This window comes from Thamnophis sirtalis, unplaced genomic scaffold (assembly GCF_051295495.1).
Source record: "Thamnophis sirtalis isolate CommonGarterSnake01/CBP01778 unplaced genomic scaffold, rThaSir2_p1.2 scaffold_1, whole genome shotgun sequence".
Classification (NCBI taxonomy): Eukaryota; Metazoa; Chordata; class Lepidosauria; order Squamata; family Natricidae; genus Thamnophis; species Thamnophis sirtalis.
In genome coordinates, this window is record NW_028261381.1 from 136,750,923 (window position 1) to 136,767,325 (window position 16,403).

General features: G+C 39.0%; 1 protein-coding gene across 1 annotated transcript in view; it reads left to right on the forward strand.

The window, feature by feature from the left end:
- RIN3 (Ras and Rab interactor 3) overlaps nucleotides 1–16,403 on the forward strand; it is a 93,965-nt gene that overhangs the window by 31,966 nt on the left and 45,596 nt on the right. Inside the window, exons 2-3 of the mRNA XM_087725689.1 lie at nucleotides 2,434–2,623; nucleotides 9,912–10,026. Of these exons, the coding sequence (XP_087581815.1) occupies nucleotides 2,434–2,623; nucleotides 9,912–10,026 (305 nt within the window). The remainder of the gene's footprint in view (nucleotides 1–2,433; nucleotides 2,624–9,911; nucleotides 10,027–16,403) is intronic.

Below are 16,403 nucleotides of genomic sequence, written 5' to 3' on the forward strand. Positions count from 1 at the left end.
TTTAAAATTAACCATTCCTGCTGGTTACAGAAGCATCACCAAAAGAGAATAAAAGCATGGTAATGTGGATTTTTAGAAAAAAATTATAACCTTCCTTCATGTTGGAAATAGATGCTGGAAATGGACACAAGCACTGGATGAGAATCAGTAAGGCCAGTGATGATGCTCAGAAAACTTACCTGAGCCAGTCATACACTGAAAAGTCCTTTAAATGAAGATCTATTTATTTGATTTATTCATTAAATGTAAAGGTAAAGGTTACCTTCATACATATGTACTAGTCCTTCCTGACTCTAGGGGGCGGTGCTCATCTCCATTTCAAAGCCGAAGAGCCAGTGCTGTCCGAAGATATTCTTTGAGGTCATGTGGCCGGCATGACTAAACACCAAAGGCACATGGATCACTGTTACCTTCCCACCAAAGGTGGTTCCTATTTTTCTACTTGCATTTTTACATGCCTTCGAACTGCTAGGTTGGCCGAAGCTGGGACAAGTAATGGAAGCTCACTCTGTTACACGGCACTAGGGATTTGAACCGCCAAACTGCCGACCTTTCTGATCGACAAGCTCAGCGTCTTAGCCACTGAGCCCTATAGATGGTCTCCTTACAATTTGTAAAACAGCTTATTTGAGTCAAGCTTGATTTCTGTTGGCCATATCACTGTAGGTTCCTTGGGCACAAATAGAATAGCTTCCTGTGCAGGTACTGACCAACTCCAAATATTCTTAGCTGCGTTGAGATCAGCCAGTGTTAAATTATGTCATCTAGTTTGGTTCTTGAAATACTAGACTATCCATCATAAAGCAGAATGCTGATCATGGTCCTCCCTCATTATCTTTCAGCTCCAAATCTCTTCTTTCCTCCAATAGGTTTGGCATCATGGTTTACTGGTACCACAATGTGGCTTTTCTTGCAATAATAGGGGGAGTTTAAAATATCACTCTCTGCAAATGCCGTTCCACCTGCTCTGCATCTGTGAACAAATCTAACTTTAGATAGAAAATAATCTTAAGTATTTTTAACTTGCTAATGATCCTCTTGCACAGTCACTATGGGGATTCACTAACACTTTCATTTGCTTAAGTTCTGGCCTGCTGTAACCTGCCCTCTGTGATAATCATCTTAAAATGCAATTTGACGTGAAAGTGGAAGCAGCAAACTGCTTTGCTTGCAGCAAAGAAACTATTGCAACAAACCAATGGGTGTTTGTGTAAACAAAACAGATACCTGACAAACTTGTAATACAACAAGATTTGGAGAGTTCTGGTGGGAATGTGCTCTATACTTCTGATTTAGAAGTAGTGGGTTATTTTTAGATATGTTGTTGTTAATGATTTTGATTGATCTGGAGCAGTAATGGGATTCAATTTTTTTACTACCGGCTCTGTGGGCATGGCTTGGTGGGTGTGATGTGGCTTGGTGGCCGTGGTTTGGTGGGCATGGCAGGGGAATTATACTGCAAAATCCCCATTCCCTCCCCACCCCACTCACCTGCTTTCCAGCTCCTTTCTCCTGTTCAGGGCAACAAAAGAATATCAGCTGGGATGCAGGGGAGGGTGGGGCCAGCCTATTTGCTGGTTCTCTAAACCAGTGGTCTCCAACCTTGGCAACTTTAAGATCTGTGGACTTCAACTCCCAGAGTTCCTCAGCCAGCTGGCTGAGGAACTCTGGGAGTTGAAGTCCACAAGTCTTAAAGTTGCCAAGGTTGGAGACCACTGTTCTCAACTACTCAAAATTTCTGCTACTGGTTCTCCAGAACCTGTCAGAACTGGCTGAATACCACCTCTGATCTTGAGGTAACATAGAACAGGTGTCTCCAATTCCTGGGCTGCGGCCTGTTCAGAACCAGGCCACACAAGCAGCGGGCAAGCGAGCAAAATTCCACTTGCATGAGCGGTGGGTGTTCACTCTCCCTCCACTGCTTGTGCAAATGGAGCTGCACACATGAATGTGCTCACCCACTGCTTATGTGGAACCATCCCCTCTCCCCCCCCCCCCCACTCACCATCAACGTTGCCAGTCCACAAAGCCGGAAAGGTTGGGGACCACTGAAATAGAAGATATATACATTTTGCAAAGTCCTAGAAAACACACCTCACCAAGCTCTCCAGAATAATTTGTGAATGTTTTATACTATTTTCACTTTTAAAACATTTTCTCCTCCATGATCACACACGCTTGCATTTCAATGTGTACCTTCCTTTCGAGAATAATGTAGATTTAAATTATACTAATCCTACAGCCATTAACTTCTGCACTGATTCAGTTATGTACTTAAGGAACATAAATTCCGAGTATTTGAAGTTAATCCCAGCTGAATCACTGCAAGTTCTCATCATCTGCGTAAAACACTCACACAGCGAAACATATAACATTTTTATTAAAGGCAAACTGCCGTTATCAATCTGATTGGGGTTTGTTTTATTTCTCCAGGCCTGCTACGGAGACTGGAGAGGAGGAGGAAGAGAAAGGTTCATCAAGTCAGCCTATTGCTCTGAGGAATTGTTTTCACCTGCAGAGGAACAGCATTCTTGAGAAACTCATCAAAACCTGCCCGGTTTGGCTCCAGTTTGGCATCAGTCTGGAAAAGGCTTCTGACATACTCTGCAAGGAACCATTGGGGGTACAGTTATGCTTCTTCAAATAACCCAGTTCTTCAGGGACTAGATATTCTTTCTCAAACCTTGATCTGATCCTGAATCAGCTAATCTGCATTTGATCGATGGCTTTGTTTCCCCGCTATAGAGCTGTCACTTCCTCAAATGTTCATAGGACTGATTGTAAGGTAGCACTGCAGGCATAAGTAGTACAGGCCAACCTTAATCATCAGAAGCATCTAATCTGTCCTTCATCAGAAGCATCAAGTTAGAAAATGCAGGATAGCATGGAAGTGGCAGGAGCCAGGAATGACAGGTTGTTGTTGTTTACTAGCCTCTCCAGGTGGGCTGTTCCGAGCCAGATACAGCATATGATTTATTCATTTTATTTGTTTAAAAATTCATACACAGCTTTTTCCAAGCAAACTTTTTTTTCCCCAGGAGAGTGTGCAAAACATTTCAGAAACTAGCATCCGCTTCTGAATACATGCTTAGCCCAAGAATTTCTTCTATTTGGCACAAAAGAATTGACTTTTTCTCATTATAACAATCATATTTTGTCCAGGGAGGGGGAGCTTTTAATTATTGATAATAAAAGGATTGCACTTGGATGAATGAATGTGGATTGAATACAAAAGTTGAGTACAAAAATATGTTGGGGTGCTTTGGTCATGAATGAGATGTCAATGACTGACCCTCTCCTAACTTTAATTTCTCTGGTTTACTATGCCTCACTTTTCCTTTGCTTTATATAATGTAGCTTATCTAAAAAAAGTATTGCGTGATGCATATGCATGTATGGAAATCTAGTGAAATTTTACTGAGATCTGTTGGGAGATTTTGTTCTATCTTTTGCTCTGCTTCAGCTTTCAGAGATGAAAAAAGAAATGCACCTTAGATTTATTTCCACAGTAACTTTTTGTAGCAATTGTGTTGACCATAAAATGCTTTATAACTGTTACATGGTTGAAAAAAAAACATAAAGGCTGCTGCTCATTAATATTCGACATGTGTTGCTTGTAAATAACTCAAATCTGCAATACAAAATTACACTTCAACTCCCATTTACCAAATCTCTCGTCTTTTATTATTCCTTTGTAGTACCAGCTGCTATCTTTGAATAAAGGAAACAAATACCACAGCAGATTGCTAACACATATATTCTTATTTGGTGCTTATCAGCCTTCCCGATTCAGTTGTCCCAGAATTCCCAACTTTGCTATCTGGAGGCCAACAGATTGGGGAGAGCCTTTCATATCCTTATTCCTTTACATATCTCATCTCTGTTTTGTTCTAAACTCAACTCCATTTGCATTTGTGTTGCTGCTTAGCCCCAGTGGCTCTGTCCTTAGCAGCCATTCCCTCCAGCACACTTCTGCTTCCTTTTTTGTGTCATTCTAACTTCCAAAAAATCTTCTCCCCACTCTAGAGACAGCTCTTTACAAAAGACAGGCCTTGGTAGAGAATATGAAAGGCCTAAAAGCAGAATGGATAATCACAATGGAAGCAGCTTTTGCATCTCAACCAAGTTATTTATGCTAGTCTCAAATGAACTGGATGACAGGGAATAGGAAAGTAGTCTAATTTTCAGATGCTAGTAACAAAATGCAAGGCACGTACTGTATTTTTTTTTTTTTACAAAATTCTAGAAGGAACTGTAGGTTACACGAGGAAGATTCCATATATTAAGTAATGTATTTTGAATAGACTTTCAGTTCCCCTGAAATAAATGTTGGGAACTTGTTGGACACCTGATTGAAACCATCGGTAGGGTAAAACAAAAATTAAACTGTAGGCTAGGGATTGATGGGGGGAAAAGATGCAAATCCATGACATGGCTTTCTTTGTGATCGAAGATATAGTTTCCTGGTGCTGGAGCATTCTGTATTTCCCCTAGCACCTAGGTCTTAAGAGGTATGCCTTAAGAATCTATTGCTCTTCTTCAGAATCGTGTTGAAGGCAGTGACATTCACAGGAGGGGTTGATAGGAACTGGAGAGCAGATGAAAACTGATTGCAGCTCTTCATTTGTAAGTGCATCTTCCTGTGTAAGTGTACCACGTCACTTCCATGTAAAAAGGGGCAGGGTTTGTGTGCTGCCTTAGTTGTTTTGATGAAGTGATAAATCCTGCAGGTGCCTTTGCTGAAAATATGATGTGGCTGAGGTTTCACATGGCGCTTTTTGAGAAAGCAAGATAAAAAGCTTTCTAAAGCTGTTTTATGATCTTGGCATTGGAGCAAACAGGTGTATCCACAGAAACTTAGGTTTTGTCCCTTGCTTTATCTGATAGTGCTGTGCTATGCTTCAGAAATTAAACTTGGTGCAGGACTGAAGACAACATCTCTTGACACAGCATGATAACAATAATGAAGCATGTTTTAAGAACAATAATGTCAGGAAATCACTGATCTGTCCATTCATTAACACGACAAAGAATCTTACTTTAGCTGTGGAGTGGGTGGGCAGGGTAAGCATGGTGCAGACAGGCAAGCCAAGAGAGCGAGCGAGCGAGTGGCTACTGGGTGGGCAGGTGGAGCAAGCAGGGGCAGGGACCGTACCAGTATGGGGGTGTGGCCAGGCCGCCATACTACCGGTCCTCAAATGTACGGCCGATTTCCACTAACGGTATGACCATACCAGTGCGTACGGGGAGGAATCCACCTCTTGGATAAGTCCATAGTTATAATTATATGGAAGTTTTTCTTATTGTTATAATGAGTGGATAGAGTGGGAACATTGTTCTCTGGAAACCTGTAGGTTTGATTTCAATAGAGTCAGAAATGTGTGAAAATTTACTTCCATGAAAATACCTCAGTAGGTGATAATTCCGCCTTGCCACCTTGCCAGCTTTCATTTCCTTTTATCAGTAAATTATTTTTTGCTATTACTTATTACATGCTGTTGCACATCACTGCATCATTAGCATTGCTAGCTTTACCTTTCCCATTTTTGTAATAAGAGCAGCAGTCTCTAATTAGTCTATAATTAGTCCATTTTTAAAGCTCTTGACATTCTATTTGGCCCAAGGCAAAATGTCAGCTATAAGTCTTCTCATCCCACCTTAAGCATACAAGCCATCTGGGTGACTATGGGTCAGTTACTCTTTCTCAGTCCAATCCAAAATCAGAGGGTTATTGTTGTTGTGGGTCAGATAGGAAGAGGAAGGGGTATTAGGTATGCTTGCCACCTTGAGTCATCTATAAAAATAATAAATAATAACGATAACTAATAAATGTGGGAAACAATAAATAAATAAGGATTTCATTTTCTATTTTAAGGACAAGCTAACATAGTTTGTCATAATTAGAGCTCAGGGTCTAATTAGATACCTATAGAAAGGGTCAAAGTGGTTATTATCTATTACTTAAGCAAACCTTATCAAAAAAATTAGTGACGGGTTAGGGTTGTAGGAAATATAGGGACAGTAAAAGAAGCATTCAATTCCTTGTTAGGGAAATTAAATTTCCAAGAAAAGGCATATTATTTTTTTTAAAAATGTTTGTTTGTTTGTTTATGTTAATTCATAACTCATTTTCCAGGAGTCCTGAGCAAAATTAGCAATAAATGAATAAACTTGAAATTTGTGTAGAAAGCAAAGCAGCTTTCAATACTTCAAAACTTTTCCTGTTTCCTATTTGTGATCACATTTTGGACAATATTATTTCCATGTCAAAGCACCTTAATCAATGACTGAAAAGCAATAGACTCTTCGAGCTATCATACAGGAAATGAAGAAAGGAGTAGATCCTCTTTTCCATCTCCATTAAGAAGTTGGAGATCTCGAATCCATTAAGAATCTCCCACAAAATGGATTAATACAGAACTGTGAGAACAAAGTGAGATCATTCATCTATGTAACAGTTCTGATATTCATTAAGAGAGAGGACCTAGAGGAAAACCGAGCTCCCATAGAGGGATGGTTTCTGATCCATTTGGCATGAAGAAACCATTAGGAGGAGGCATTTTTGTAGGTCCTTGACATTTGTTCTTCCCACCTTTCCTGAAGCTTATATTTTCTCCTACAATTACTTCCCCACATTTTCCTCTCAGCTAAATTCACCTTCCATGTTAGAATCCAGAGTGGGTTGCAGATTGTTGTGAGGCTAAATGAATTTCCAGTTAAACTTAATCTATGGCAGAAGCTGAGAATCTGTACTCATTTTACTGAATCAGTGTAGTATAGTTAGCTATACAGTGACCAACGTTTCTAGTGCTTAAGGAATGCATATACATAAGGAATGTGTGCCTCAGTGGTGAGTTCCTACTGATAGTGCTGCCCTCAAACAGAGAGCGAACCAGTTCTCTGTGTTTTTTTTTAAGTGGGGCCACCAACCCATCCCTGGGTTATGCTTATCTTTATTCCAGCTTCCGAAGGCCAGCTGATCTGGGGCGGCAAATTGACATGCCGCTCCTCAACTGTTTTCCTTTTTTTCTTAGAAATTTTCATTCAATTGTGCACGTTCAATTGCATTCAATTGTGCACGTTCAATTATGCATGTGAAGCACACGCTCAGCGAACTAGTAGTAAACCAGTTAGGAACCCACCACTGGTGCGGCTATAAATTCAACAACCAAGCCCTCAGTTAAATGCATGCTCATTATACTGCCTCTTTTTAGGGAAAGTTTTGCGAAGTGAAGAAACAGAGCAATCCTGGCAAAGCACTTTGCTTATCCCACGTTCAATAAGTTTATATCCATTGCCTTTTGTTCTTCAACATTCTCATCTTTTTCATTTCATTAACTTTATACAACCACAATTCCCTTGACTTCTCTGTTCTTCTCAGCCCATTCACTCCTTATTCCCTGTTTTGGCAATTCTATCCTTATTCATTCTATGTGTGAAAGCCACCTGAACATCCTTCTTCCCTATTTGTCCCTAACATTAGTGTTCAATCCATGTTCATTCAGAATCCATCCATTTAGAATCCATTCACCCAATCTCTTATTGTATTATCACACATTGATTCAACTTACATTTATATTCCAACTTTCATTCAGCTATTTCTTTTGATATACTCAGACTTCCATGTGGATATATCCTGCATACACACACACACACACGCACACACACAAAGAGAGAGAGAGAGAGAATAATTTTTTTTGTTTTTAAACAATGTTTCATTCCTCGTTAAAAAAAAGTATGGTATGCTTTGCCTTTCCAAAAGTATTTGTGCATCTTCAAATTTCTGTATCTGATTTCTCATCTTTAGTAAACAATTTTTCAAATATCATAAATTCATCTACTTGTTCTTGTTTTTCATTACTTCTGTGTAACTTTCTATAATTCTCTCCAGTTAACCTGTCAAATGGAGCTACCTTGATTTTTATTAATTTTCATATCCATATTTCTTGTTTTATCATTCTATCTAGCATTAGCACTAAATAATTTGGATCCTTGCAAACAGCATGACCTCATCTACAAAGAGAAGTACATGTCATTCATATCATATCTCCAACCAGGACACCTTTTACATCACTTCATACATTTCTTAACAACTCTAAAGAAACACTTGTCTTTAGTGGTGGGATTCAACTGGTTCGCACCTATTTGCTAGAACCGGTTTTTAACTTTCTAAGTAGCTTGGAGAACCAGTTGTTGGAAGAAATCATTGCATTTTAACTATTTTAATTCCTCAAGGTGCTCTGGCACCCTGCCTGATTTGTAACTCTGGTTTGCAGGTATTTCTAATCTAATGATTGGTATTTAGGGCAGCTTTTTGCAAGCAAAGAAGCTTTTTGTATTTTTTTTTTAATTAAATGTTTTTTTAGTTTTAGTTTAAAACTGGTACAACATCTTTCTTAATATATCAATCAATTACAGATAATACAGAAAAAGACAAAAACAACAATCAGAAAAACAAAACAAAACACAGGTGTCTATTATGAAAAAATAAGAAGTATATCAACTGGTTACAACATGTTTTGGTGCTTCTCTTCTCTTTTTGTATTTTTGTACAAATAATCCTTGACTAACAACAGTTCATTTAGTGACCATTCAAAGTTACAATGGCACTGAAAAAAGTGACATGTCCATTTTTCACACTTACGACCGTTGCAGCATCCTCACGGTCACGAGAGGCCAGGTGAGGAGAAGTGCCTCTCGATGTGAATGATGTCAAGTTGGCCACACCCACACAGTCACATGACCACCCAGACATGCCTACCCAGCTGGTCATTAGGGCAGAGACCCAGTTGTTAAATTATTTGAATCCCATCACTGCTTCTCTTGCTTCATTCTACAATGCTGGACCTTTTGATAACCATTTTATTTATTCTCATGCAAGTTTCATTTCAAGGGTTTAATTCCTAGACTTTTTGAATCAATTGACTTTGGGTCATTTTTTCTTCTAGCCTTCAGAATCAGAAACATCTGCTTCACATTTACACAATGGCTTTGTCTGAGAATCATTGATTCCAACCTTCTTGGCTTTAGCCCATGCAGTACCTTTATTTCACTTCATTTATTAAGTCATATTATTTACCATTTACTCTTCTTAAATACCAAATTGCAATCTTGGATATCGTCACCAGATTGGCCCATGTATGTTGACCTCTATCTGACTTTATGGATTTCTTCAACTAAAGCTTTCAGATAAAGATTTTTTATAAGTCGGAGAAGAAATAGACTAAGTTACTAGTTATAGTGACCCCACATGCAGCATTCTGTGCTACACCTGATCACAGAACTGGTCACATTTGGCCGGAGCCTAAAATCCATAAGCGCAATCAAAACTGAATTCTATTCCAAGCATGCTTATGTTATGATATGCAAATGAGGAACTTTAGTTATATGCCTATAAGACACTGCTGCCTATATCCCATCAACTAGGAGTGTTTCTTTTACAAGGCACCCAAATTTATAATGACTCTAAGCAGTGATTGACATAATCAGAATACAATACCAAGAATACAGAAATTCACTTCTGTCTCCTTACCATGCATATCTGCACATTTATGCATTCAGTTTATCTGATTCAAAATGATAAGAACCTGTAATAATGTTATATGTTCCCAGTAAAAGCACATCAGCTTTTCTTCTTCAACCTTCTTCAAGGAGGAAGAAAGTAAGGAATTCATGGGGGTACAGGTTATGCTTTAAATGTTAAAACTACACACCAAACTTTTATTTAAAAACAATCCAAAAAATTTCTTTCAGTATTAAACTGATCATAAGAACAATATGTCAAACTGTAATTTTGATAAGGACGTAATAAAATTATGAGTTCACTTTACAGTTCAGATCTGATATTGTTAAATGACAAAAAATATTTTATATTCTCATATATTCTCATTTACCCTTTTTCTTCTGTTTAGATATTTATGGTTCGGAAAGATGAGACCCTGAAAAATCTATTCCTGTTAGTTCATTTTCCAGCCCAGAAAGAGGGGTGTGACATTCTAGAATACAAGATAAAAGAAGAAAAATCTTGTAAGTTTATCTCCCTTCTTGAAACACATTCCAATATTTATGCACATTATACCCCTTGTGATCTGTTTCAGTACATATATTTACAGTATATTTGACTGCATATACAATGGCGAGGAACTTCAGATTCTGGGCTTGAAAGGTTGCAGGAATTGGGTTTATTTAGTCTAGTGAAAAGAAGAACTAGGGGTGGCGTGATAGCATAGTTCCAATATTTGAGGGGCTGCCACAAAGAAGCAGGAGTCAAGCTATTCTCCAAAGCACCAGAAAGCAAGACAAGAAGCTATATGGTTGGAAATTCATCAAGGAAAGAAGCAACCTAGAACTAAGGAGAAATTTCCTAACAGTAAAAACAATTTACCAGTGGAACTCATTGTCTTCAGAAGTTGCTGTGATGCTCCATCACTGGAGGGTTTTAAGAAGAGACTGGACAGTCACTTGTCTGGAATGGTATAGGGTCTGCTGCTTGAGTAGCTGGTTGGACTAATAGACCACCAAGACCCCTTCCAACACTGTAATTCTCTTTTTCCTCTGTCTCTGAAATGTAGGACTGAGGTATATCTTCTCAGGAGTGCTGTCCTTTGAGAGAGGAAGAGATTCTTCCTTTATGTTTTTTAGCAAGGTGATTTTAAAATTATATTAAATAAATTCAGAGACAATAGCACTATCAGAAGTGATTGGGTGGAAGTTTATCCATCAGCAAAAAAAAGAAGATGAATAAAAATGGAACTGCAGAGTTATTATGATTGAAATGGAAAAACAGTACATTTCACCATCTGAGAGAGATTGTGATCAAATGGCTTTTGATCCTTTTGTCATAATGCACAAGATTATGGCTAGATAGGCAGTTGTACCTACTCAATTTCTCGTCCTGTAGTTAACACTGAGGGGTAGTTTTCAAGAATGTTGCTCTCTCTTTTTTTTCCATAGCTTTCCATCTTATATCGAACTCTATGGAGCTCCCAGTTTTTAATCTTTAATCAACTAAGACTGCATGGCCGTTAAAATAAAATGCAGACAAATTTGGACATTAGGCCATTTTAGTTTGGATCAACAGTTAATATCATGCTGTATATTACAGTTCATGAAATTTCCAATTTTCCTATCATGGAGTTTAGAAAATCTATGTAATTTTACCTGTTCCTTTTGTAACGTCCTCTACACTGGTGAATGGCTGTTGATAGGGAATTCCACAAAAGCATTGTATTTCTGAATAAGACTGATGTTCAGAATATAACAATTCATGAAAAAGGGTGAACCTGTGTTACACACTATGCTACATTAATTTTACCTAGTTGCTCATAAAGGGAGATGACATTTTCCTTCCTTGAGTTTTGAAATGGGTTGTGTGTCCCTCCTTAATCACCACATCTCTCTGGCAATTTTCCAGGTTACTTTTCATTTCATTGCTGTTCCTTATTCCTGGTAATAAGGTTATTAAGTGAATGCAAATGCTAATGGCTATTCCAGAGTACTAAAACATTTAGAATGCTGCTCTCTGTGACTTGGCCCACAGTGGCCTCTTGCAGATTAATTCTTTTGTCCTAGCTATTCTCAGAAGCCACATTCTCAAGTGTAATGAATTGTGTCAAAGAAGCCAAATATTTTAAAAGTGTGTGGGTGGGTGGGTGGATGGGTTAAGGTATATCTACACATACTTTCAAAGCATTCAGCAATTTGAACTTCACAGTGTCCTGTTCTTGGAAAAAAAACTGTGTAAAAGACTTTGATTCCTCAGCACATTTGATCTCATTTTCTGATAAGCAGCATTGCACAACTCCATGTTTGTCAAGCGGCTACTTTTGGAAAGAAGTAAAAAAAAAGTGCAAACATTTCTCCAAATAGTTTGCACTGACATGCATCTGTGCCTAAAACTATGGAAATACTTGGAGAATATTCATGAGTTCTATGGCATACAACTTGTATTGTGATTCAGAGAGAATTAAATTAGCTTGAACAATCACAGAGGTATGACATCACTGCTGCATTTCTGCACTATTCATATGGAAACTAATGAGTAAATGGAAAGAGAAGAACAAGACAGAGGCTTAGAAAAGACAGCTTTATTCTTTCAATTTAGCTTCAGCTTGTTTCTGTATTTATCTGGAAATGGATTGTAATTCAGTATCCCTTGCAAAACACCATGAATCCTCCAAATACAGCGGAGCATATTTTAACATAGTTCATGAAAAATGTCTAAACTAATTGCAACATGGATCAGCAATGCCCCTTGAGGTTACCTTTTTCCTATTGTTGAATCTTTCTATTTAGGATCAGTCATTATGCAGCCTGCGTATGAAATCATTCTAGGAGGCTGGAGCCAAATGGTAGTGATCTCAGCCAGGATGACTGAAGACCTCCTTTTGCTGCAGCTGGGAAAATTGATGTAGCCAAATGCAGCTCTGGGTCCAAAGAAATCAAATATTTGTTGGTTCCAATCAGATCTCATTGCTAGTTCTAGATGAGGCCAAATTGAATGAGAAGAGAGGTGGAGTGAAACAAGCTAACGGATGGCTGTCTTCCAGGTAGTCTCCCAACAAATATTGGGCACATGCTATTTTTTGAGAATTTTATCTAATGAGAGTGTCCATCACTTTAACAGATCCCAGGCACTTCTTGAGATCTGTTCTCTCTAGTTTGTTCCAGATCCTATTGTCCTTCCTTTGATTACTTTTGCAGTGTACTTCCTACAAGTTGTAAGCTCCTGGAGTGTAGATTCTCGATTGCAGTTTTGCATATTACATAAGGAGGAGAAGTAATGACTGATGGAAGCATTCCAGTTATCTTCCAGTATGGACTTCAGAACATTCTCCATCAGACACAGTTCAGAACGAACAATAGATTCTTAGAAAGAGGACTGATTGGAGCAGGAGAGCCAGCAGGACCAGGATACTGGGAATGGTTGGAAGACAATAAATGGTCCAGACAATAAATAAAGATCATATACACCCAAGATTCTAATCTGGTGGAGCCAAGCCATCTACAGTTGTAGGTGGTAAAAATATCTGAAGTCAAGGCACATTCCTGCCCAAGTATCAGAGGTAATCCTTGAAATTTACTCATCTGTGTTTAAATCTGTAATCTCCCACATCTGGGGCCTCGTGTAACTCTGTGGATCAAACTGCAGACAACCCTGCCATGAGAGGGCTAGGGATAAATCTTTTGGAGAACAGCCTGGAATATATGGCTTAAGACCTTCCTGGTGATATATCTCAGTCATATCTTATACTGGCTGATAACCCAACATTGCCTGGGTATTTATTTATAAGGGGGGAAATGTCCGGACCAAACATAATTTCTAATGTTGGATTTTCCCCCTTACCAGAGGGAGCCCCCTTGTAGAGTACTGTGAAGCCGTTATCATGGCAACTCCACTGCAGTGTACAGTAGAATCCATTTTACAGCAGTAGAAGCCATTTTATGTCACAACAGGCTGAATCTTAACAGAACACACACACCGAGGGGTGTTAGGGGTGTCTTACCCCCACAGTATTTTTTCCAGAGAGTAAATCATCTGTGTACCCAATTTGCTTGAAATTGCTGGAGGCATTCTAGAATTATGCTGGGGGGGAAAACACATACACAGATTGATTTTTGCTCTTTTCTCTGACTAAAATAAAACAAGTCTCAAGCATATGAATGGTGACAATGGACACTGCCCATCAACTGGACCCTGCCCCCATTGTACTTATCCTTGCAAGAGAAAAGCACGGAAGCTCACAATCTGGGGGAAACAGTTTTCCAAGCCTCATTGCAATCTACCCATGTGTCATCTTCATATAAAGCATGTTAAAGATGAGTATAAAGTCATGGATCCCAGTTGCCAGTATGTCTTAGTCCAAGTAGCCCAAAACTGATTCACCAGTCTCAACTGAGCAAAGAGTCCCTGGCCACAACATCTATTTTTCTTATGGGGAGAACAAATCTGTCCAGAACTAATGTTGGAACAGTCATGGAACTCGAATAGTTCCAGATAAGACAATCACTCCCTCTTGCTAGGACTGAGGCTTAGGTTATTTCTACTCATGCAGTTTCTCACACCTTCAAGAACTAGGACTTATATAGCATCTCTGGTTTGGGATGGCAATGTACAATTTAATATCAGTAATGTTCTCTCTCTCTCTCCCCCTCTCCCTCTCCCTCCCTCCCTTACACAACACACACACACACACACACACACACACACACCCCAAAACAAATGTCCCCTCCCAGGATGTTCATGTAGTCATTAAAGAGCAATGAGAAGGAGCCCTCTGGTATCTCATATATATTCCAGTAGGCAACTAGGTACAGAGTGGTGATGCCTTCCAGAGGTTTCGGAAAATTCCCAAGTGCTTACAGGAAGCCATTGAGATACATTTCCGCCTGCCACTTCTACAGTGGTGGGACAACAGTTGTAGGCAACAGTAATGTGTAGCTTGACCGGAAAGTAATCAATCTGATCATGGCCAAAAACTAATAGTAATGTCTCCCATTTTCAGATCCACACGCCATTTGTCCTGATTTAAACTGCTAATCACCAATATATGACTAGGGATTGACATAATCTGGGACATGGAAACCTAAGCAGCACTGGACCTCCCTCATTCCTAAGGCATTGGTGTTAAAATGCTTAATCATTTATAGCATAAAGGACTCTGGCACAGTAATGATGTCTACTGCAAGTTTTCTGTCAAGAAGTCTCACAACTGGTATGACTGCTGCTATATTTAACTTCTAGGTATATAAAAACTTCATCTGAGCTTCTTCTCCAGCTGTCCCTTAATAATGAGGAAATGTTAGTGTCTGTCAGAAAAAGGGCCCTGTTTGAGGAAGTGCAACCTCCCCCCAAAAGCTCATTTGATGCTAAAGTTATGAACTTTGGGGCAACAAATCAAATCTTTGTCTTTATTTCTCAGGTATTTTAGGAACCATTTTGGTGTTAGAAGGTAACTGTTTTCGTGATTCTTTACTATGATTTTATACTTTTTAGCGATTACTATAGCTCTGTTGTACTGTTCCCTAAGAATGTTTTAATTCTGTTTTCTGATTTTAAAAAAATATGTTAATATTGCTTTTATATTTACTTTTTTATAACATGGGTAGTACACTGGCCTACAGGACATGAGATTTCTTCCTAGTCTGTTCTCAGAATGAGTGCCAGGAAGAAGTGATATCCAGCCAGTTCTCTCCGGTTCAGGCGAACTGGTAGTGGCGGCTGCAGGAGGCTCCGCCCACCCACCCCAACATAATGTGCAATCACTGCACATGCGTAGAAGGTGGTGTGCATGTACAGACATGGTGCATGCACTCACATTTGCGAACTGGTAGGGAAGGTAGGAAATCCCACTGCTGGTGCCAAGGTACCTTTTAGGGGATGGCAGCTTGGAGACAAAGGAACCTACCTTCTGCTTGTCCAATCACTACTCCCTCTGAAGTTGGTATGACCAAAGGGCAGAACGTTTTTTCCCAACAACAGCAGAGAATCAAACAGCTCTAGAAGTAGCATAACAACAACGACTGCAGGCTTTCAAATTTGATCCTTTAAAATGCCAAGACATTGTCTCACAGATAAACAAAGTGGAGCCTTGGAGATGTTGCTTTCCAATCATGGTCACTGGTTTTATTTTTAGCTCCAGCAATGTGCCAAAGATAGCTGTGTCAGTTATCCATATTTAGTAACCGTGACCACAGCACATTGGAGGAGTAAGCTCAGGGTCGTGCCTCTGGTGTCTTTCCATATTTTGGGTAAGTTGCCCATCTATTAGCGAGTTCTAGTAATTAAAAAATAAATGTTATCTTATTTATATGTTCTGAGGGAAGCAAAGACCTGCCTGACAGTCTAATAGATTTCTTAAGTCATTTTTTGAAAGATTAGCATGGCTTTAATAGTTTTATTGCTTTAGCAGTTTTCAGAAAGCACTATAAGTAGATTAAATGTGAAAGGCAAAGGGATATTATTGAGGTGAACTGTGATTCAGTTTAGATTGCTTGACTTTTACAAATAGAAGTATTAAAGTTAGGCTAATATAAAAAGCAGATTAAAGAATTATGCAACCAAGAATGAAGCACAGTACCAGAGAAACATTCCTGCGAATATTTGTCACAATTTGGACTCACATCATGCTGTTGGAGCCAAAATTCTAACTCAGGAAATGAACATTGATTTGGAGTCTTTGGACTTAAAATCCCTTCTCCACCATGAAGATCACTGGGTGATTTGGTTTTAACCACCTATTTTTGTTCTACATGGTAGGAATAGATCTAAACAGCCCAGTGAGCAGACACATCTCTAGTAACACTATGCATTGTGTTATTTCAGAGGGAGGGCTGATGAAAATAATAAGGCTTAGTGGTACAGTGAGTTTTTTTTAAGGTTTGAAATTCATAGAAGTAGGGGG